Raw genomic sequence first — 23,928 nt, forward strand, 5'->3', positions numbered from 1 at the left:
ACTCTCTTGATTTTTGTATGTGAAATGTTGGGGTAGGCACCATGCTAAATCGTGGAGATCTGGTGGATTTTGAAGATAAGATGGTAGAAAGAAATAAGGTTCTATGAGGTATGGACATTCAGCGGTGGGGAAAGCGTCTGCAGGTTTTCAAAGATGTAAAAAAAATAGTCTGGTGTACATATACTCGAGCGTGTCAGATTAACATTGTGGTGTATTTATTATGCCCTAAGTGTCTCCGATAATGAATTCATGTTAATCTGAGAGTTTGCGTGGTGGGGCTGACCGTAGTTTTTTCTTAAATATTCCTTCCTGTAACTCTAATCGATTCTGTTTTCATTATGAAAGTTGTAGATGATAAAATTCTGTACAAATTTTGTCTGAAGCAATTTTGCATACTCTCAAACGTTTTCGAGTTAGAGGGAGATAAGGGAGAGGAACTTAGCCACACATGCGAAAGGCCAAGGTCAATGTAGAAACCCAGTCTAATAAACATTCATCGCCTTATATCTCAAAAACCTTCAAACGTAGAGAAAACTCCTTCGGATAAAATTTGTAGAAAATGTTATGCTTTAGAACTTTTATAATGAGTTCGAAAACAATTTGAAGGCCAGGAGAGGAGATAATTAGAAAAAACTGATTTTTGTTACCTTTCTGGGCAATTTTTATTGTTTCGGCTTGTTGAAACTGTCAGGTTATATTTTCTCCGTTAATCTTGAATCATTAGTTTCATTAATGTCGTTTTTTTGCAAGTTTGGCGCCCTCCCACACATTTTCGTCAAGCTTAAATTGTCAGATTAACCCCGGGTTTCATAAAGCTTGATCGGGGAATCAACGCTTGATTGACGAATAGACGTCAATTTGTTTTCAATCGATAATTCTGTCATGATCATTCAGAATATCATTCTCGCATCAAATTATGATGTTTTTACGTCCATTCAATTATATTCAATAGCTACTTCTTCAATATATTCAGAAATGAAAAGGTTTCAATGATTTCGTATCAGAAATCGAGTGACTGTCAAATCGTTGATCGGACAATCAAAGTTTTATGAAACCCACTGTAAGAGAATATATACTTTTCAACATATAATTAACCCTCTAATGCCCAATTTTTTTTTTCTTTTTTTAAATTTTTCCGTATAGTTTCAAATTAGCTTTGTATAATCTACATCTTTTTTTCGCAAATAGTTAACTGATTTACATTAACACCTGTACTCACAAAATGAACCTATACTGAAGGCGGACATGGGCAGAATAATTTTTTATCCACTTTTATGCAACCAGTCTCAAGGCGGACTTGGGTATTAGAGGGTTAACCACATATATCTTAATCTGACACGCTCGAGTATGTATAATGATCGTTTTTTTTTTACTATTCTGACAGTCTGTTCTAGACAATTCCCCCTAAATAGGTCTAATTCCCCTTGTACAGGGTGGGCCATCCATAACTTTTCACCCCGAATTTTGAGCTTTGGGATGGAATAACGAAAAAACGCTCAGACAGCTCAAATTTTGTTGAAAGTGGGACAATGAAGGGTGTTCAAATGAGTTTGATATCACTACCCCTCTAGCCGCAACCCCCAACAGCTCTTATTTTTGAATAGGCAAAAGGGGTCGATCAGCACCTTGTACGAAAGGCAATTCAATTTCCTGCATGAGTGTATTTTTTTTTCATCGCTTTATTATTATACAGAGTGACTCAGTATTCCATCAATAACTTTCACATCTTTGAGATGGAAAAAACGCTCGGACGGGTCAAAAAATCAATTCGATATCACTACCCCTCTAGCCTCAAAATTCGGAATGGAAAGTTATGGATGACCCAGCCTGTATATAGATCTAACTTCTGGTAGGGGTACACTAGGAGGGTCCAAGGTAGCATCTCCCTTCACATCAATCTGACACTCTCGAATAAATCCCGAATTTCCCTCATGGGCTCCCCAACTACTATTAGTTGGGAAAACGTTCGAAATTTCTGCGAATCGGATGTTTCGGACCTTGCATCCGCCCCGAGCGATATCGGAAATAGGTCGATTGTCCAATTACAGTCCTGTCACGCCATAAAGAACTCACAGGATTCGAGTGGATGTATATCTCTCGTTATTATCAATTACTCTTGCCAGGATGTAATAACGATGATGGTTTGGCAAAACAACATTTTCATCGTCGGCGCGATCAAAGGTGGAAAGCGGGCTCTCTTATCTCGACGCTGGAAAACATCGGACGGTACTCGGAACGGGGCCATAAAGACGTCGCGACGGCATTGTAGATGGAGGAGCTTCATCGCTTCCGCGGTCCGGGAATGTTCCAGCGAGGATTTGATTTCTGGATAATGCGCGATTGTTTCCTCGGTGAAACGATCGTAGATCTTCGCTGTTCTTCTCTGTCGAGGTTAATAATCGCACAGAAAAATTTGGAGATCGCGAATAGGATGGTGACAGTGGTGGATTTGCTTTAAGGCCAAGTGGGCCAGGGCCTGAGACGATTAGATATTAGGGGCGGCAAATCGTGACAAAATATTGTCTGATGATAAAAAGAAATAATTCAAAGTACATATATACAGATTGAGTGCAAATTATTTGACTAAATTCATTCAAAACACACTACACACTTTACATGGCCAAGAGCCTAGGACGGCCAAAAATGCCACTGGGAATTGCGCTCCAGGGAACCCTTCAAAGTAGGGTCGATAGTATTGAAAAAAGGAAATACAAAAAAAATTATTTTCTCGTCAACAGAAATTCGAATGTTTGTTATGAAAATATAGGTTTTCGAACACGCTGAATCTATAGGGTGCAGTTTCCAAAGCGTATCTCCCTTCGTTCAGGTTTTTATCTTGGCATTTTTCAAAAATTGCAAATTTCACTTGAGAAAATTCGTCAAGATCGATTGGTTGCGCCGAGATGGGTGAACTTCTCAGATTTTTTACTAGAAGAATTGCTCTATCAGAATATTTATCACATTTAGATCTACGATAATTATCCTGGAAGAAAAAATTTTCGAAACCTGACCTTCGAAAAATTCCCAAAAAGTTGGGTTCAGTTAAAACTCCCTCAAGACCGAACGGTTGTTCCGAAATGGATAAATCACCCTAAAGATGACCTTCGAAAATTTCCCAAAAAGTTGGGTTCAGTTAAAACTTCCTCAAGACCGAACGGTTATGTCGAGATGTATGAAATTCTCAAATTTATCACTAGATGGGTTGCTATTTCAGAGTATGTATCACGTTTAAATCTACTATGATTTTTCTGCTAGATAAAACCTAACTCGAATGTTGAATAATGGAAAAATTAAAAATTTGATTTTCTGATGAACAGTGCAAGATATATGAAAGTTAGGTGAGCAGATGTAGGTTTTCGAACATGCTAAATCTTTCGCGAGCAATTTCTAAAGCCTATTTCTCTTAGTTTAAATTTTCATCTTGGAAATGGCATTTTTCGAAAATAGCAATTTTCAATCTGCGATATCTCTCATTATATTCGTATGATCGGATTGGAATTTTTGGTTATATAATCAGCAAAGCCTAGGCTCCACCTTAGCACAAAAATTCGATTTCGAAAATCTCGATATTTTTGGATCAAAAATGAGCAAAGGGTTAGTCCTATTTCCTACTCTGTCTAAGAATTTGGGTGTCCTATTACTGTCCTAGGATATGAAATGCATAGAATTTGCTCTGTAAATTCGAGAAAACCAAACAGTAGATTATTCGATACAGAATTGCACTCCAGAGAGCCCTTCAAAGTGGACTCGAAAATGAAAAATGGAAAAACAAAAAAAAATTATTTTCTTCTAAACAGTGCCAGATATTCGAAAGATTGGTATGAAAATATATGTTTTCGAACACGCTGAATCTATTGTCACCATTTCCGAAAGCCTATCTTCCTCTGTTTAGATTTTCATCTTTGAAATGGCATTTTTCAAAAGTTGCAAATTTCAATCTGCGATATCTCCTGGTATATATCTCCGATCCAATTGAGATCTTCGGTTCTATAATCAGCGTTGCCAAGGCTCTCACCATAGCACAAAAATTTTGAAAATCACGATTTTTTGGTTCAAAAATGAACAAGGGGTTAGACTTCCCTAAAACAACATATCCTCCAAAGAGCCCTTCGAAGTGAACTCGAAAGTGAAAATGGAAAAACAAAAAAAAAATTTTTCGTAAGCAGTGTCAAATATTAGATGATTTCCCATCTAAACCCAAGTGATTTTCTGGGAAAACCCCAGTATAATCCGAATTGATAAAGATCGATAAAACGACATTCAAGAGTGTGATTGTAAGGTACGTGTTTAAGGATATAAAGGCAATATCAGGTTTATCACGTCATTCGCCGTAAAATTAAAACATCCCCATCTTTCCCCCTTTTTAATCAAGGACGTAAATCGTTCAAGTCGAGTGCTCTGTACGTCCATCGCCATGACAAGCTGGGAGGTTGAAAATCAAGTCTACACGTGTCCGGAATTTACATCAAATCGTCCGAACGGTTTTCGATGAGATTTTCCGATGTGCTAGCCATCGAAGCGTGGAATTTTCCCACTCATTAAGAATACTCGAAGCGTAAGGACAATCTCTTTTAATTCAGTAACAGAAAATAGAATTTTTTGCCGGGATATCGCTATTTATTCTGTTCAAGTATTAATATGTTCTGACGTGTTCATTTGAAGTGAGCAACTTAGCTGATATATTGTAGAAATTCTTCTCCATTAGTGTTTTTTCAGTTCTTCGATGATATTTCGAAGAGTTGCCTATACTTCTCCATAACTGACTCCCATTCAATTCTCAATAAAATTGTCATAAGATTAAATCTCTCCAATGAGAGTAATGAAAGAATACTCTTCCTTCTCTAGGCTTGAACATCTGTAGTTGAAAATCGTGAGCAATTTCGATGATATATTGTAGAGCTGCCTCTGCTTCTTTAAAGCTGACTGCCATCCAACAACAAAGCTGACTGCCATCCAACAACAAAGCTGACTGTCAGCAACTTTGCTGACTTTTTGTATAGTTGCCTCTATTTCTTCTATATAACTGGCTTTCTTCCAATTCTCAATAAAACTGTCCTATAATTTATTAAATCTAATCAGAGTACTGAGAGAACACTTTTTCTTCTCTGGGCTTGAACAACTGTAGTTGAAAGTCGTGAGCAACGTCGATGATATATTGTAGAGTTGCCTCTCCTTCTTTATAACTGACTTCCATCCAATTCTCAACAAAACTTTACTCATCATTTGTAGAATTGCCTCCACTTTTTCTTCATAACTGACACTCTCAGAAGTGGTACCATATGTCGGTCTAAGTTGACGAATATACGTATCCCTCAATACAAAACCTGAGCCTTTTTCATCTATTATCTAGAATCGCGTTCTAATTCCCTTCATCGGAAACGAAAAATAACGGTTTAACGATGATCGATCGCCCCGGTCATTTGCCGGGATCGTGAATTTATTTACAATTTGTTACGAGCGAGGACGAATCTCTCGAAAAGATGATACCTGACATTTTCAGGCGGGCAAACAACGCAAACACTCGACGCGGAAATAATGCACCTCATTGAGTTTCAAAGTGCGTTTCCAGGAACTGACTAAACCGAAACGCGGTTTTTTTTTCGTGAACCGCCCCCCTTCTCGTCCCCGCCTCCGGCGTGACTCATCGTAGGAAATTCCTCAATGAAAAACGAGATCGATAGAAGAACGTGCGAATCCGATAAAGAACCGCCGGAAAGTTATCTAATTCCGAATTAATCCGAAAAAAAATTGTGTTTGCTCAGCCTCAGAATCGAAACTTTTAAATAGCTTCTTTTTTTTTTCGATTTCGTGGTATTTTTCGATATTTTCCACATTATTATTCTATGATATTATATCTCATCGAAAATGAACCATTCTAGCCAAGAAGGAGAATTAAATGAGGGGTGGACAACGACATGATACTATTACATTATTAGCCGTTTCAGCCAGTTCACTTGAACTGAGTTAAAAAACTTGAGAAAAATGTAAAACGTAGGTACCGAATTTCCTTTTTATTGACTTCCATCTTTAACACCCTATAACTTGCAACTGAATGGGCCGAAGAAAAAACAGCAAGAGAATTATTTAAGCTCGGAATGTCACCTTTCCTACGAGCCAAGATTCGAGATTGTTCCATAAATACTTTAGACCCGTTTGCACCAAACATACTTACGGTCGGTTTCATAATCAAACCTAAAGTCCCTTTAATTTTAAAGCCTCCTTTAACCCTACTAAAAATGACAGTAAAGGAAGCTTTAAGCTTAAAGTGACTTTTGATTCGATTATGAAACTGGACGTTAGTGTTAAGTGTCCCTTAAAATGATCTCTTAACTTAAATTACGTTGCTCCAACTGTTAAGTGACATTTAAATGGCCAAAGCTAGCCTTAAATTTAAGGCGAATTCGAAACATGGTTTTTCAAACTCAGCCAAAATATACAGGATGTGCCATTTAAATTATAGTTGAAGGTATTTCCGGTCACACGTAAAGTACAGTGTAAAAAGATATAGCAACATAAGCGTTATGAGTCATTTTACTAGCCTGCAAAGTTTCATAAATATCGCCCTTTTTTCATTCGAAGATATTCATTCTGTACTTAGTTTCATAGTTTACACTAACCCTGTATATCAAGGCTCATAAGTCTAGCTCCAACGCAGTGTGGTCTAGTAATTTTGTAACTCATCCTTACCGAATCCATATCGACATTTTTTGTTGATAAGTGTTTATTTGATATTAGAGAACATAATCTTTCTCCTCTTGAATTTACGATCGTAGTAGTGAATATGAAATAGGAAGAAATTGAACTTCTTCCAGGAAACCCAACATCCGTCACCGTCTGGTTTCTAGATAGGCGTTTCGAACGAAAATTACCAATTAAATATTGAAATATAGCCGGCAACGAACATATCCATACATTTAAAAAACAACATTTCACGCAAGTTACCGCACATAATTCCAGCCTTGACATAAGGTATAATTTGCGAAATATCGTAATTCATGGACTTGTTCTTTGTAGAAAAAAAAAATACTGTCGATCGATGACTGTAAGAGATAAATTAGAGAATGCTCGGATGAAATAAATCGATTCACGGCGATGTTTGTTATTACGGATATTTACGATGTGCGATGATTGTGAAATTATGCACTAGTTGTTCGTAGATCGAATTTTTTCCAAGTGTGATTCAACGCAATACGATTTTTGATCATTTTTGGGAGGTAACAGTACCACGTTTTGTCTTCAAATGGAATCTACGCATCGAGTCACCTTTAGAAGTACCAGAAACAGCCAAAATTCAGCAATTTGGGATACCCTGTACACCCCTGGGTCTGAATGTTACGATCTGAGTCTGAACTAGTCACCATCACCCAGGGCACCGAAGGAAAGACCGTCCAATAGTGAATGCTCCTTCGACGAAAATGATGTATTTTTATGAAATATCTTTGTAACGTCACATTTTGAAATAACCATTTCAACCGTTTCCCAAAACAAATTATTTTAAGTACTTAAAAATGAAAAATAAAAATGGGTATTTAAAATTTAAAGGGTTTCGTTTCTATTGCACAAGTTGGCAACATCGACTGAAATATGCGTGGATAATAGAGGACAACAAATACACTATCTTGATGAGATAGACAAAGATGGCTGTCTATGAGGTCTGCGACGAACGAGGAAGGTCGTAAAATTTTATGGGATTTTCATGGCCGGTTGTTGTTGAGGCTCGCCAGTGAGTACAGCTGTTTTTTTATAAACAAGACATTGTTCTTTTTATTTTCTTGTAGGCGCTGTTGCCAAATCGTTAACTAGAAACGAATCGATTTAAATTTTAAAACCTCATATTTGAATAATGATTTTGAATCATTTCCGCGGTTCATTTGAAAAATTCATGAATGAAACTCATAATTATTCAGTTTAAACTTGCATATATGCTGTGATAACCAATTAGGAGAATTCCCCATTGATGGAGAAGGGCATTAGGCAGAGCTGAAATGATCACGGAGAAATACCAAAGACATTCGCCTGTGGATCAGACGAAAACGATATCGATACTCTGGTTCTCCTCGATGGAGAAAGAAAAACTCCTTAGAACCTTGAACTTTCAGGTTCTAATCCAAGTATTAGCCTGTTCCTTAGGTTTTTTGTTTCCATGACAAACAAACAACATAATATATGAATCGTTTGAGGACAGCCATGAATGAACTTGGTAGACGAATCGAATGTCGTTCATTGAATATCAATGAGCATCCATCCGTCCATATTACACATAATAATTAAGTATTGACGTAGGTAAGTCCAGGGCCTACAGAAATCTGCGTAAGTGTTCTGGGTTTCTTAGAAGCTATGGAAAAAAACATTTCAGTTTTATGTGTTTTCACAAATTTGCTTATTTTTTTTATTTCGGTCAAAAGTCGAGAGCTGATAGGAATTATTGTTGAGCCGCAAAAGGTTATAGATTCAGGTGGAAGTGATTCATCAGCGAAGAGACTATCAATATTCATCAACGAGCTGAACAAATCAGCGGTTCTCAATAATAATTTAATTATTGTAAGCCTTTCTTATAAAGGCATACACAGGCTAGAAATTTCATTAGGAAATAGCGTTACCAACCTTCCTGAAGAAGCCATTGTGGTAGGGCTTCTGTTCTGGCAGACTCATGGAAATTTTCTGTTTTCAGATCTCAAATATTCCTGTTCGAAACTTATTTATTTTTCAATCTTATTTGCTCTTCCCCTTCCTTAGGTTTGCCTAATGCCTAGGGCGACCTTTATTATTTTGGAGATTTTAGTAATCCAGTTTTCAATTCCATTAACTTTTTTAAGTTTTGGGACCACTGGTGCGGGCAAAACACACAGGTGGACAATACTGCGAAAAATTATTTTTATAGTGTAGGAAGACCAGGTGTTCCTTGATTTATGCTGATTGAAACGAAATAAATCGAGGAAGAAGCAGATATAATGATAAGAAGTGATTAATCTGATGTTTTCCATGAATGAATATGAATTGTTTGTTGAAATCAAGGTATCCTATTGATACTCGGACCGGTATATCTAATTTTATCTCCGTTGTATGTGTATGGAAATAGAGGAACGTGGAATCAGAACCGCATCTCTTCGAATTTTAACGAAGCAATCGTAATCCGTAAACAAACGTCCTCACAGTTCATTCGATGAGATTATAAATCAATTCAATAGCATTTTCATCAATGCAATAAAATAAAAAGACCGAATTACGATGTAATATATTCACAGGAAGTTAGAACAATGGTAATGAATGGCGCTAGTTATACTCAGCCAACGTTTGGTCCATATGAAGAATGAGTGGAAAGTAACGCACAACAACCTCGGTAACAAAAGATATATCACTCAATCTCTCGTAGGGGATGCATGACAAACTTCTCAATTAAATGTGAAAAGTTTCGTAACTCAAAATGAGTACGAGCATTCTTCCAAAAAATAGTTATGAATTTTACTTATTCTGTATTTATTTGTGTTGAGGCTACAATGAAACATATCTTTATCAACAGTAATATAAATATAGGGAAAAATGAAATCACAAATCAAACCTCACAACCAATAGTATCTCAACCATTCCACTGAGTCTAAAAAACTATAAATTACACAATGCATCACTTTCTTTGCTCAAAAAGCTTCCCTCGCAAAATATGTTATTGCTATCGCTTATGAGAGTTTTTCAGAAATGATAAGTGTTTAATACAAGTAGTACCAAGGGATGATTTTTATTGTCCTCGGCCATTCTTCCCTCTTCCATCAACAAGCACAAGAATCTTCGAATCGTACTCTAAGTTGTCTTCCTACTTTTCAGGGTATCTTCAGACTCGCCTGCGAGAACGTGCTCAAAACGATGAGAAAGGGCAGAGAAACCCTGCTGACTCTCTTGGAAGCCTTCGTCTACGACCCTTTAATAGACTGGACCGTAGGAGCCGAGGTCCTGGCTGGAGCAACTTTCGGCAACATCCCATCCGTCAATAACATCAAGCAGAGCAGAAAGGAACTAGAGAAAGAAGTCACCATATCAATGTTCAATGTCAGATGCACTGAGATGAAGACCGAGTGGAACGAGAACAAGTGAGTTTACAATTTGTAAAAAAGTCACCAAGAAATTGGACAATAAATGAAATTAATCCTTGAATCTACTAATCAATCCCGTTATTTTCCAGGGATGAAGTATTGAAGGAGATCAAAGCCCTCCGGGAAAAGCTAGACGGCTGGCTGGAAGTGGACAAGGTCATATGCGACGAAGAGAACGCTCTTCAGGATCTCCACCAACAGATGGCCCTGGTCAAGGAGGCCGAAGCGCACAGCTCCAACATGCACCCGCTACATTCCCTACCCGCCAAGTTCGATTCTTACCACAAGACCAAGGACGCCCTGAAGAACGCCAAGAAGGACGTGCGAAACCTGAAGATCGAATGCGAGGAACACCTCGAGGCTTACAACGAGTGCCTGTCCACGATAGACGGGCCGGAACTGCTCAACCGTCTGCTAGATTTGAAGAACGCGTTCGGCGAAGACATGAACGTGTTCGATCTGGTCAAGGAGTTCCTGCACAACGCGGGCAAAGACGACGTGGTGACGCAATGCGAAGAGTCCGAGAACGAAATATCCCAGCTCACCCAGCACCAGAATGCTTCCATTCAGAAGTGTCTCCAGCTGCTGCAAGAATACAAGACGCTGATCGGTCAGTGTCCCAGGTCGTTCATAGAGACGCACCGTATATCCATGTACTATAAATGGCTGAGTTTCATGCTGGAGAACGACCAACCGGAAGCTTGCGATAGGATCTTCGAGAATTTCCATAATTTCCTGGACAATCCGAACCTCTCGACTAACACCCTAAACTTCAAGGTCAGTCTGGATAACTTCTACAAGGAGACCATCGCGGAGACCAACAAGCTGTATGAGGAACTCTCGGTGAACACGACAGACGTCCAGACCTTGGATAACCTCTATACCACCGCCAGGACCGGCATCACTACCTTTCTGAGTTGCGAGAAGAACGCTGATAAGGCTTTCGAATTCGTTATAGCTCTGGAGCTGTTGGTGATGAACAGGAATTTCCTCATACTGGAGACGGCGGCTCACAGGAGCGGGGAGTGGCTGATCAAATTGACGTCTAGAGACGGCGACTGGTTCTTGGACGATCTCGTTCTCAACAGGTAATTTGGCTGTGTTCATTTCGATTCCATCTTTTTTACCGCGTTTTATCTTCGATTTACAGCAGTCGGGCGGTGGAGCTGATGAACAACCTTCCCTTGGTGGCGAGTGAGGAGCACATACTGTTCTTCCAGGTGTTCAACTGCGTCCGAATTTCCAACAACATCTACAAGGGTCTGCAGGAGCTCTATTTCAATTTCCACACGATAATCCTGCCGGAGAGTATGAAGAAGATACAGAGCGAGGACGACAGTCTGAAGCAGATTATAACGGACCTGAACGATCTGCTAAAAGGCGTTGGGATGTCGATACCGGAAATGACGACGCAGTTGGTGAAGATGCTGCCTTGTTTACTGATGGAGATGGAGATTGGCGTGAGTATTCCTCTTGCTAAAATGATTAACTGAACCAGTTTAACTCTCTGTACACACAGGTTCGGATATTAATCTGCGAAATATATATTTCCAAGACTAATTTGCGCTCCCTTTCATATGCATTATGAGTCTACCTTCCTCAGATCATTTCCCGAAGCTGTATATGCAGTGTGTCGCATTGAAATATGGGAGGTTTTTACGATAAGAGCATGTGGCCTGCATTTCAATCGTCTATGACGCTTGTAAACTTGTTCAAAGTGCCTACCCAGATATTCTGAGAATTTTTTATCAATATAGAAGGAAAATTTCATAGTGAATTTATAATATCAAGATTCACGTTATTTATAAATGTCCGTTAACTGCTCTTCGACTCTTGAATCCAGGCCAAATTTAAATATTTGTGAAGATCATATCTGATCTTCATTTGTGGTGGTATTCCCGATTTTACGTCAAAAATGTCTCTTGACATAGTTTGATAAAATCTATGATCATAAGTGGGATAACTCAAGAATTATTAACAGCTCGGGTGGCTGTGGAAAATTTGAACTGGTGAGACTATAAAGTACACAGCTCAAACATTGCAGTGAATATTCGATTCACTTTTTGCACTTGAATCAAATTATATGTAGAAAGGTATAGGTTAGCGTAGTACGCCATACACGAAATAAATATGGTCCTTCTGACACTTGGGCTCTCGAACATGATAATGTATTGGCCTGCTGCCTCTGGACCAAAATTGTTTTCAACACATCTGGTCTGGAATGTCAAGAGAATTACACCGCTTAATTGGACCACTGCAGACATTACCATTGATGGCCAATGCTTTGACGGACATTATGCAAAACATTTCTCAAGGTTTCATCGATAACCTCATTGAGACAATGCAGAATAGAGTAAGAGCACTAGAGGTGTGTTCATAAACTTACTCCGAGAGTAGAGTATGAGTATGGTCATGCTCAGAGAGCATACTCTGACGAACTAAAAGTACGTTTGTGAACGCTTCGGGTAATCAGAGCTTACTCAGAGCTTGCTCTGAGTAAGTTCGTGAACGCAACCTAGGAAGAGGTAAAGAAGGCCCCAATCTATATTGAACTTTGATTTCAAGGTGTTTGGTAACTTTTTTAAGCCTGCAGTCTCTATCGGGGAGAATTTTCGTTTTGTTTATACCTCTACTATGTAGTCGTTCTCGAACAGTCCTACTGTTGCCATTCCAGGCAGTATACAGGATGAGTCTTTGACTCGTACAAATATTTCAACAGTAAATTCTTGAGGTCAGAAGAAAAACTTTTTTCCTTTACCACTTTTTTCGAATCGGCTCGGTTTAAAAGATACAGATACATATGGTTCAAAAACCATAGAACAGTGTTATTTTTGGTTTTATATCACAAACGGTTTTATCGAATGAAATTAATTTCGGAGTATAGTTTTTCATTTATCTTTTTCGAACAAAAAATATCATCCACGTCTTCCAGTTTTCTCATTATGACCATTACGTACCATAAAAATACCAGAAATTCAAAGAACCCTACTGTTGAAACTGAGTTGAAAGCTATCTAATGAACATTTGAAACTTTTAAAAAATAAAAGTATTCTTCATATTTTCTCGTATAATGCGCCGTTTTCGAGTAATTTGATGTTCAAAAATTAAAAAGTATCCGTGAAATTTGGAAAATAAGCTACTTTGGCTGAATGCAGCTCTGTTTAAAATATCCGCAGATGTGTAGTGTCACAGATTTAGCTGGTTATTCTGAAGGTAATTTTGTTTTTCCAGGGGTGGCATAGCTCATTATGAAAACTAAAAATGGCTTTATCTTTTTATCAGGGCCGAATCGGAAAAAATGGTATACGAGAAAAAATGTTTCTTTTGACCTTAAGTATCTACTTCTGAAATATTTGTACGAGTTGAAGATCCATCATGTAAAGACACTAACATAATACATCAATACATACGAGTATACAAAAAAACTTTTTTTTTGAGGAATTTTTTTTTATTTCCCCAAATATCCACTGAATTTCAAGTCCTGCTTCAATGCCAATGATTCTTGAAGCGAGTATAGTTGAAGCTAGAGAAACTTTAACTTTATACACAACTAAAAAAGAAACCCATTTCAAATCAAACACATTATCGAAGTGAAACAACGTTTTTGCGTTGGTAACTTCGATCGAAGTCTCTCAAACGTTACGAGAATCTCAAACTCTTTTTTTTTACAGACATTTTACGATTTCGTCCTGGAACGCGTGGCCGCCCTGAAGACCGGCTTCCTGGCGCTGATAAACGGACAGTCGGAAACCCTGACGGCTGGAAGGATGCTGCTGATGGGTTTCAACGGCCTCTTCGAGAAACTGACGATGGAATGGAACGACCTGATCAACGCGCTCGGGTCCATCGACCTGCCCAACACGTGGAAGAAGATCGATCAGGTCAAGGACGCGAAGAACATATCGCCGCACGTGTGCAACTCGAAGGTCCACGCCATACTCGAGGACATATTCCTGCTGAAACGTCTGCAGGCGATGTCGGACTTCTTCAATTGCTGCAGCGAGATGTGCCAGTCGTTCAGGGGAACCTCCTCGGTGGCCTACAACGACGACCAGCTGCTGAAGCCGATCAGGCAGTACATCGCCGACTTCATATCGAAGCAACTGCTGGGTATAACGACCGAGCACATCGCCTACGTCGTCTGTTACCTGCTGCAAGATTTGGGATTCGACGTTTCGGAAGAGATAGAACAGAAGGATATTGGTGCTGAGAGTAAAGTGCCTCTCGACGATCTGTATCACAAGGCTGGGAATATATTTTTGAAACAGGGGTTGTTCTCGCAGAACGCGCTGTCCCAGGCTTCGACCCTGGAGAGTAACCTGAAGCACGCTTGGGTGAAGATACAGGAGACCAAGAAGCTCCAGAGGAAGATAACGTTGCTCCAATCGACGCAACTGAGGTTGCACACCCAGATCACGATGATAAACTTCATGTACGAAGAGATCTTGGCCTCGTTCAACTTATTCACGCCGGTGAGGAGTAAATTCATATTGGACTTGAAGACTGAGTTCACGACCCTCCAGCTGGTCAACGAGAAACTGACGCTGGCTGGGGAGAATCAGAAGGCGCTGATAGAGAGCGCGCATCAGAGGTTGAAGTGGGCGAAGGGCGCCAATCCGGAAGTGGGAGAGATATCGTCCGCCTTCGAAAACACCGTGCAGATCAGAGACAAGCAACTGAAGACGCTCGAAGAGATATCTGCGAAGATAATCGAGATTAGCGGGGTGATATTGAAGCACGAACTCTTGAGAAATCACTGCATCGAGACTAAAAACTACGATAAGACTTTCCTGAACAGCTACGAAAAATGGCGCATGGCCTGTCAATACAGCAGCGTGAAGAGCGACGTTTTGACCCCGACAGAAGAGAGCATAATGGGCCTGTTGACGAAAGAACTGACGACGAACCCCAAATGGCTGGAGAAGATTTCCGAGACCATAACAGTCCTGATCGGCAAAACCCAAGCCAAACTGACGGACGAAAAGACCAACCTATTCTCAGTCATCGACGCCATCATGACCAGACTGGACACCCTGAAGAACTCCTATAACACCCACTGCCGGCTGATGACCGACGTGAAGAACCTGGTGAAATCGATGACGAAGATCGAGAATTATTCGGCGAGCACTCAGGAGTTCATCGCGCAGTACCGTACGTACATCGAGAATTTCTCGCTGATTTTCCAGAAGTTCAAGAAGGAACACAGGCGGGACGACGTGCTGGAGGTCATAGGGTGTCTGGACTACATGGAGGCGAACACGAGGAAGATCTACGAGGACCTGCTGGGTCTGGAGGAGGGCAGGAAGAGGACGTTGGTGAGACAGGACGGGATTTGCCTGGGCGCGGAGAAGAACGCGTCGCTGCAGAAGCAGGACAGCGTGGCGATGAAGGGGCAGCAGAGGAACGCCTACGCGGTGAGCGTCTGGCGTAGGGTCAAGATGAAGCTGGAGGGCAGAGATCCGGATCCGGGACGGAAGTGCAGTGCTCAAGAACAGGTCAGTTTGTTTGATTATCTTTTATATTGCATTCTTGAATTAACGCGGCTGGTATTTGGTGGAAACTCATGATTAAACTAAAAACTTTCTCGAAAAAGAGGTTTCCAGTAAGGAACCTAATATAGAAAGATTCTATAGGTATACTTAGCGGCTTTTGGATGATCTTCTGAAGCAATTATCACTCTCGGTAATTCACAAATTCACAAATATGCAGAATGAACGCAAAACGCTCAAGGATGATAACTAACTGCTTGAACACAATTACAAGTACCAGTGTACCATTTAAGAGGCCTGATGTAATAAAATACACACTGGACAAAAAAAAAACGGACAAATTTTTTTTGGATATCGATTAAAATTCATTCTGGGAGGATTCTGCATTTCCTGAAACTTTTGAGGGTTTTCACTCCCAATCTCTGGAACAAAATCAATTAAAAAATTGAAATAAACGATTTGCTCCTGACCATTTAGTATAAAAATGTTCGCAAGAGCAAATCGTTTATTTCAATAATTTGATTGATTTAGTTCCAGAGATTGGGAGTGAAAACCCTAATAAGTATCAGGAAAAAAAAATTATTTTTCGCCGAATTTATTTTAAAATAACTTTTCAAGGTGTTGATCGATTTTGATCTATTTGATGTCTACTTGTAGCCTATTTCATCTAGTTTATCACCTGATGTCCAGTCTGTAGGAATTTCAATTGAATTTGATGGTAGTTGCAATTTCCTCTAAATTTCTTAACACCCTGTGGAGGTAATTAGTGACGCAATGATGTGATGAGCATTCAAACGAGTCTTTGAAGCCTGATCTTCTCTCGACATTTTCCTGTTCAATTCACATCAATAGCTCCTCCCTGAAAGGAAATACGGTTTTTCATACTTTTATAACATTAAGAACAATACATACCTACTTTTTTTTATCCAGGAACACGGTTATCCTGTTGCGTAACAATGTAACGCAGTTACATGTTTAGTGTTTATGTAATTCATCTTGTCAGTTACAGTTCACTGGAATTTAGCATTGCATTTAGCAAGTGATTTTCACGATAACACATAAAGAATATACAGGGTGTCTGTAAACAAATGCAAAGGACTTAGGGAGATTCCTCGATGAAAATAAGCAGGGGTAGTTCATATAATTTTTTTTTCAAAATCGACCTCCCCTCCAAGATACAGCCTTTGGAAGGCGATGACGAGTTGACAGTTTAAAATTTTTTTACGGGTTCTAAAAAACACTGAGTTATAAAACTATACATAATATGAAGCACTGAGTAGATATTACTTATACAATTTTTTTAGATCTCATAACTTTATTATTAGAGGTTGAAAATAACAACCCCTATTGATTTTCCTTCAAAAATTGTTTTCGTGGGATAGATTTTCGAAAAATAAAATTCTCTTATGGTTTTCCATTCAATTCTGGAGAAAAAAGTCTCCTGCAAAATTTCGATACAGTCGACACTTTTCTCGGAATAAATAAAAACTTACAAACAGTTCTGATTACCATTTGATCGTATAAATGTTCCATAAAATGACTACCTCCCGCTAAAATAGATGCTCGTAGACCTTTGTATACCGCTTGTAAGTTTTTATTTATTCCGAAAAAAGTATCGACTGTATCGAAATTTTGTAGGAGACTTTTTTCTCCAGAATTGAATGGGAAACCATAAGAGAATTTTATTTTTCGAAAATCCATCCCACGAAAACAATTTTTGAGGGAAAATCATAAGGGGTTGTTATTTTAAAGCCCTAACGATACAGGTATGAGATCTACAAAAATTGTGTGAGTAACACCTTCTTAGTGCTTTAAATTATGTATAGTTTTATGACTCAGTGTTTTCAGATCCCGTAAAAAAAAATTAAAAACTGTCAACTCGTTATCGCCTTCCATAGGCTGTATCTTGGAAGGGAGGTCGATTTCGAAAAAAAAAATTTTAGGAACTACCCCTGCTTATTTTCATCGAGGAATCATCTCCCTGAGTCCTTCGCATATGTTTACAGACAGCCTGTATATTCTTAATGTGTTATACATTGCATAGTTTCGTATTTCCCATAATTAAAAAACTATTGACCTGAATTAAACGAGAAAATGCTGAGAGAAGATCAGGCTTCAAAAACTCATTTAAAGGCCCATCATTGCGTCACTAATTACCTCCACAGGGTGTTTAGAAATTTAGAGGAAATTTTCAATTCTACCCTGCATACCATCTAATTCAATTGAAATTCCTACAGACTCGACATCAGGTGATAAACTAGATGAAATAGGCTACAAATAGACAACAAAATGATCAAAATCGATGCACACCTTAAAAAGTCATTTCGAAATGAATTCGGTGAACATTTTGTTTGTCTCGTTTTTTGTATGAATATAATTTTTATTGGTAGACGCACTCAGCACTTTTGAGTGTAGGGTCGGCGGCACCTACCTTGCCTACCCTGACTTACTACCAGTGCCTCTCATCGAAACTGCCGGTTTAGTGTGTCAGAAAAAACTTATTTCAACGTTCTTGAATCTTATCGAGTACCAACAGTATTAATTTTTCTTTTAATTACTGCTGAAAACTAATGATCCTCACAATTGACATCAAATTGCTCAGAACCTCTTCTTGTACTCAATCTAGTTCTTGATTTCAGGTTGACTACGTCATCAGAGAAGCAACCAGTCTAGACAACTTGTCCCTCCTGTACGAGGGCTGGACGCCTTGGGTGTGAACGCGGACCCACAGCTGCGGACGAAGGTCTGCCTGGATTTCCCTTCAGTAGAAAAAAGGCGAGCCAGTGGCGTGCGTCGCGTGTTCTTGCGTGACGTCCGAGCGGAGCACAGCAGCGCCATCTCTCAGTTGTCATGCGCGCACAGGAGGTCAAGTCGCTTAGTTTTATTGCTCTTGTAAGAATTTATGTGTATCGGGGTACATTGGGATGATGAAGAGTTGTCCCGATTTTCTTTCGAAGTAAGTCACGTCCACTGGACAGAGCAAAATGAAAAAATGTCTTAGATCTCATTAATTTTTTTCTGGTTTCCTCTTGAGCAATTAAATTTTCCATAATACTATTATAAATTTCCTGTTTTTGTTTCTGAATTTTTTTTTGGACCATTCACGGAGAAGCACCATCAGTCGATAATAGTTTTCCTGGTATTTCCTTCATAGATTTCTCTGATATGAGGAACTGAAACCTCAAAATTTCACCCACATCATATTACCTTTGCATTCAAAGAGTCTTCGTTCAGATTAATTTTTTTCTGAAGGAAATGTTTAAACCAGTCATCCCTCTTTATTCCTAATTCCGTTTTAATTGCTCTTGATATCAAATTATTTCCTTTCTAAATCAAGTCTTCGGTGAATTTCATTTCTTACCGTAATCAGATGAAATCGGATTTTTTCTCTTTTGTAGTAAATCAGTAACAACCCGCAAAGGAAGGGGGGGAAAAACACTTACATTGATATCCATGAATTTTTTTAATGTGAGTCTGTTTTTATGTGGTTTTCAGCCAAAATTGTGTGAGCAACATTCTGGGACAAATTTACAAGAGACTTGATATTTTTGAATTGAAAATAACATTTTGTATCACAAGAAAATGTACTTTTCCTTTATTACATAGTTTTGTTGCAATTGTGTTAGTTACATTAAATTTTTCTGCCATTGAAAATTTGTCGTCCTTGTTCAATAGATTGGTGTTCTGAAACGATTTTATCCCAAATTTATAGATTCAATTCAAAAAATTTCATCATGAGTTTAACCAAAAATTTATTCTTGTTTGAGTTTATTTTAATTGAAAATAAAATTGAAAATTAATGGAGTAACATCACAAATCTATATTTTTTCTTTTTTAAGTAAATCTGATTCTTGAAGAAAAATTTTTTAGGAGAAACACATTCGGGATTCTTGATAACACAGAGCAATGGTTCGAATTTAGTCTCATCTCAGAATTATTTAAAAATGATTGCATGATCATGGGAGAAAAAAAATTATTCTCACTTTGATACAATTCTAGTCACAATTGATAATAATTTTCATCAGCAAAATATTGAGAAATCCTAATTGACAGAAATATATGATTCAAATTGAGAAAAAAATTGTGAGTTTAAAATATATGGTAAAATTTTTTGAGAAACCCTTTCTCATCTGTATTCATGCAAAAGTTTTTGTTCTTATTCCATAAATTATGGATTTTTTTGCATAAACATGATTCCAGCTCGTTGAAATTCATCCAATTTAAAATATTATTTCCTGTGTTAATCTTGAGAGGAATAGAAAGAACTCCATATAATAAGCTGTTCGATTAAAATATTGCTGTATATGACAGAAATAATGTAATAAATATACATCAAGTATGTTTGGTCCACCTTGAATGTATAAAGGTGACCTACAATTTGCATTCAATAGAACTGACCAAACTGCGTAAGTTTCGTGACATCTAAAAATAATTTGCGCTTCATAAAAAAAAACTCCCAAACAATATCAGCTGTTTGAATGTTCCATATGCTGGAAATATATTTTAAATGTACATGTTTGAATTTTTATCACGTTGACCTAAAGAGGAATAATCCACATAGAACTCTGTTAATCTTATTTTTGCTAGGCTATTTATAATTTGTAGTGGACTGTTCTAATGGAGAAATTGTAATAAACATCGAGATTCAAACTTTGTAACCCTTATGAAATAGGGTCGGCATGCTTATTACCATTTCTGATTATTTCATTTTAAATATACAAGTTATATTCTGAATTTTTTTGTTTTTCTCTGAATTCTACCTTTCCTAACACCTCTGTCAAAGGTCACACTCCGTGGCAAGATCTGCGAATGATGGGAATATTCAAGATTTTCTGAAATATGTCAACATCGCGAAAACCAAACCAGAAAAATGACATATATCTAAGATGTCTAAAAACATGGTGTATGCACTGATTAGATTTTGTTTTTCCCGCTTCGAAAATAAGAGATAAGTTTCGTTTTTCCCACTGTAGGTAGCGCCGCTTAGGAATTGACAGTTGTCAAATGATATTTGAAAATAATTTGAATGCATTCCTACGACTTGCGAATGTGTTGTATTCATAAGCGATTATTGGTGTGTGAAAATGTATTACTTTCGAGAAAGGTCGTATAATATTCATATATTGAACATGTCGTTCAGTTTTCTGTATGAACAATCAAGAACTACAGATAAGAATTCGGTGTTGTTGGACTATCGCCCTTTGTTGTTGGAAATTGAGGTAGAGCCAAATCAGATGAACATTCGGGACTGATAAAGCTAACAGTTTTATGGCAACTTCAGCAATATTTAAGCAATAAAGGAACTGTATTGAAAATATGTGATGAGAATTGTGAGCATGTATTAAGAAACAGAAATATGTTAATCTGTTCGAGTCTGTTCTTCAAATATTCTTCGCAAGTATAGTGAAAATTGCGTTTCAGTCAACTGAATATATTGAATATTTCGCCAATCAACTGTGTTTTATTGAAATCATATTGAATTGCCTTCCTCACGAATACAATTTGTCAAATAAAAAGTATCTTGAGGAATCCTCCTATAGAGTTGAAATATCTGCAGATTCGTTTTTACAACGAAAATACAAGTGTACATCACAAATATTCGTTAACAGCTGATTTTTTGATGGATCAGGAACACAAAGGTGACTATAATCTGTGATCGATATAAACGCAGAAAAAAATAAAGCGAGAGAGTATCATTAGATTTTCTTTCATAGAACAAGGATAGAACATGGTGGCGCCGCCACGAAACAAATCTCTTATTTTCGATTTAGTCTAATGTCATTCCATTCAAAAATTGACGAGTGCATACACCATATTTTTAGACATCTTACATATATCCATAAGATTTTTTTTCAAGATGTGTTTAGACATCTTAGTGAAAACCATTCACAGAAACAATAACCCGAAAATAATCCTTTTGGTCGAATTCGGTTGATCAGGAGTCCTGAGGCTTTCTCCTCATAGGTAAGATATACGATGATCCAAAAATGCTCCTGACTTAGAATAGAGGCACTTTCGGATCATCGTGTCTATGAAAAAAGGCCTTATTCATAAATCAGTTTACTTGAGGAATTATAGCAAATCTTTCAAGGTTCAACTAAATTTAAGGTAAGTTGATATTTTTTGTTAGAATCAGGCAAGGGGAAAAAGGAAGTTGAGTCCAGATACTTGACCGGAAAAAGTTGAATCTTAGATGGTTTCAGGGATTTTTGTTGAATCCGCTGTATTTAACGAATCAAAATAATTTCTTTACAATTACTAAACTGAGTTAAAAAACAAAAGTGGAAAACGTCAACTTTCAATTTAATAATAATTGAGTTGATAATGGTGAGGAATTTTCTTTAACGCTCCTTTTATTAGATTCAAATAATTGATCGCATTGCAAGACCATACAATAAAAATAAAACGAAACCCCCATTGTGATTGAAGTATGAACTTCACTAGTTCATAATCATTTTGGACTACCCTCGTACAAGTACTTTCTCTTCTCGACAGCTGGTAAACATTTTATATGAATGTATAGGCTGAAGATACGAAAGATGTGAGTCCATGTATTTTTTTTTAAATTCAATCACCTTCAGTATTTCACAACTTTTTTATTTCGTTCTTGTATGAAAAATTTAATGTTTTCATTCTGATAAGATAACTAAACCAAATCCTATAAATACCTATTGTCCTTTACTATATTTAGTATAGGTATACGAGATCTAGAAGGGCAGAAATTAACCGATATATAGGTATTTCTGACTCTTGGGTAATAAATTCACATTTTCTCACAAAACTAGTGTTTAGTGTTATGGTTCAACAGTTTATCATACATTTCTTTACAAGGGATAGATGCAAGATGGAGTCACAATCTATAAACAAGCTAATCGTCCAAGGTTTACATCGCTCTAGTGGCGCAATTGGTTAGCGCACGGTACTTATAAGACAGTAGTCGTGAGCCATGCCGGGGTTGTGAGTTCGAGCCTCACCTAGAGCAAATTTTTGCTTCGTGCGGACTGAAAATTTGTTTTTGGTATCGCTAATAACAAAACATGAGAGAAATGCTATGATGAAAGATGAAGAAAATTATGACCAAGTTGCGAAATTTTACGTGCAACACAAGTCTGTTCCACAATGTGAAGGATGAATTTTGGATATTGAAGATATCGATTGTCTTAACAAGAAAATTTCGATTCTTTGTATTTTTTATTGAATAACAAATATTGAACAGAATACATGGATGGCCAAATATTTTAATTCGAGTTAAACTGATAAATGAAACTAGGACCTAATCCTATGTAACTTAATGACATCACTTTAGGTATTTTTTTGTAGAAAAATACATCACAGCACTGATTTTAACAAATGGGCCAAATTCATTCTGAAGTTATACATTGGTTTGCCTAATGTATTTATTTCCTGAAGGTAATGCAACCACAGTCATAATAGGGAACAATTTCTTTGCTTCATCGTCACTTACAGTTGGTTGAATCATAACTGCTTGTCCAGGCTGAAAAAAGGCAAATTCAGAAACCATTCAAATAAAAAGAATATACTCAAATGCACCTTCCAGTCTACAGGTGTTGCCACCTTATGCTTATCTGTCAACATCAATGCATCTAGAACTCGCAATATTTCATCGAAATTCCTTCCAACAGTAGCAGGATACAGTAGTGAAAGCCTCATTTTCTTTTTACTATCAATTATGAACACAGCCCTTGCTGTTAGTGGGATTCCATCTTTATCTTTCTCATCAGGATCCAACATATTCAGCTGACAAGCTAAATCTCTCCCTTCATCGCTTATTATAGGATATGGAAAGCCGTCTCCTGAATACTCAGCGAAAACTTTCAAATCCTCGATCCACTTATTATGGGAATCGACTGTGTCGCACGACAGTGCAATAGGTTTCACGTTTCTTTTAACAAATTCGGGGTATAATTTCACAACTCTGGCTAATTCAGTAGTGCATACTGGCGTGAAATCAGCTGGATGAGAGAAAAATACACCCCATCTGCAACAATACCGCTCATAATATTTGAGACCAAAATTTTTTTGTGTGAGGTCGAATAATTCAGATTCAATAACATAAATCAAAAATATTCAGGGGAAATGAAAATATTGATACTCACGAATCTCCAAGCCAATCATGAAATTTGATTTCTCCTATAGTTGTATTGGCTGTGAAATTGGGAAATTCATCACCTAAATTCATTTTACACCTTATTCTCAATTAGTCCTACAAATCGCAAAATAATGAGGAATAAGCTGGTATTTATCGGCCAATGTTTGTTTTTGTTTAGCACGTTGTTTTTGTTTGGTTGTTTACGCCAACCATAGATACGCAAAATATTGTGAACATAGATCTA

The 23,928-nt window shown here is 37.7% G+C and overlaps 2 protein-coding genes and 1 non-coding gene across 3 annotated transcripts in view; 2 read left to right on the forward strand and 1 right to left on the reverse strand.

The window, feature by feature from the left end:
* LOC123319378 (serine/threonine-protein kinase SMG1) overlaps positions 1-20,308 on the forward strand; it is a 55,293-nt gene extending 34,985 nt beyond the window's left edge. Inside the window, exons 4-8 of the mRNA XM_044906299.1 lie at positions 9,820-10,082; positions 10,175-11,173; positions 11,236-11,545; positions 13,757-15,580; positions 18,214-20,308. Of these exons, the coding sequence (XP_044762234.1) occupies positions 9,820-10,082; positions 10,175-11,173; positions 11,236-11,545; positions 13,757-15,580; positions 18,214-18,291 (3,474 nt within the window). The 3' untranslated portion in view covers positions 18,292-20,308. The remainder of the gene's footprint in view (positions 1-9,819; positions 10,083-10,174; positions 11,174-11,235; positions 11,546-13,756; positions 15,581-18,213) is intronic.
* A 2,156-nt stretch (positions 20,309-22,464) lies between these two features.
* Trnai-uau lies at positions 22,465-22,556 on the forward strand. The gene is given in 2 exon segments: positions 22,465-22,502; positions 22,521-22,556. It is a non-coding gene; the product is annotated as a tRNA-Ile (tRNA).
* Positions 22,557-22,751: 195 nt separating this feature from the next.
* LOC123320754 (peroxiredoxin-6) lies at positions 22,752-23,872 on the reverse strand. Its single transcript, XM_044908167.1, has 3 exons — positions 23,692-23,872; positions 23,126-23,573; positions 22,752-23,069 (listed from the first exon to the last, which is right to left on the reverse strand). The coding sequence occupies exons 1-3, from the start codon at positions 23,772-23,774 to the stop codon at positions 22,947-22,949; spliced, it is 654 nt and encodes a 217-aa protein (XP_044764102.1). The 5' UTR covers positions 23,775-23,872; the 3' UTR covers positions 22,752-22,946.
* Positions 23,873-23,928: the final 56 nt, after the last annotated feature.

The sequence above is a fragment of the Coccinella septempunctata genome, chromosome 1 (assembly GCF_907165205.1).
Source record: "Coccinella septempunctata chromosome 1, icCocSept1.1, whole genome shotgun sequence".
In the NCBI taxonomy this organism is placed as follows: Eukaryota; Metazoa; Arthropoda; class Insecta; order Coleoptera; family Coccinellidae; genus Coccinella; species Coccinella septempunctata.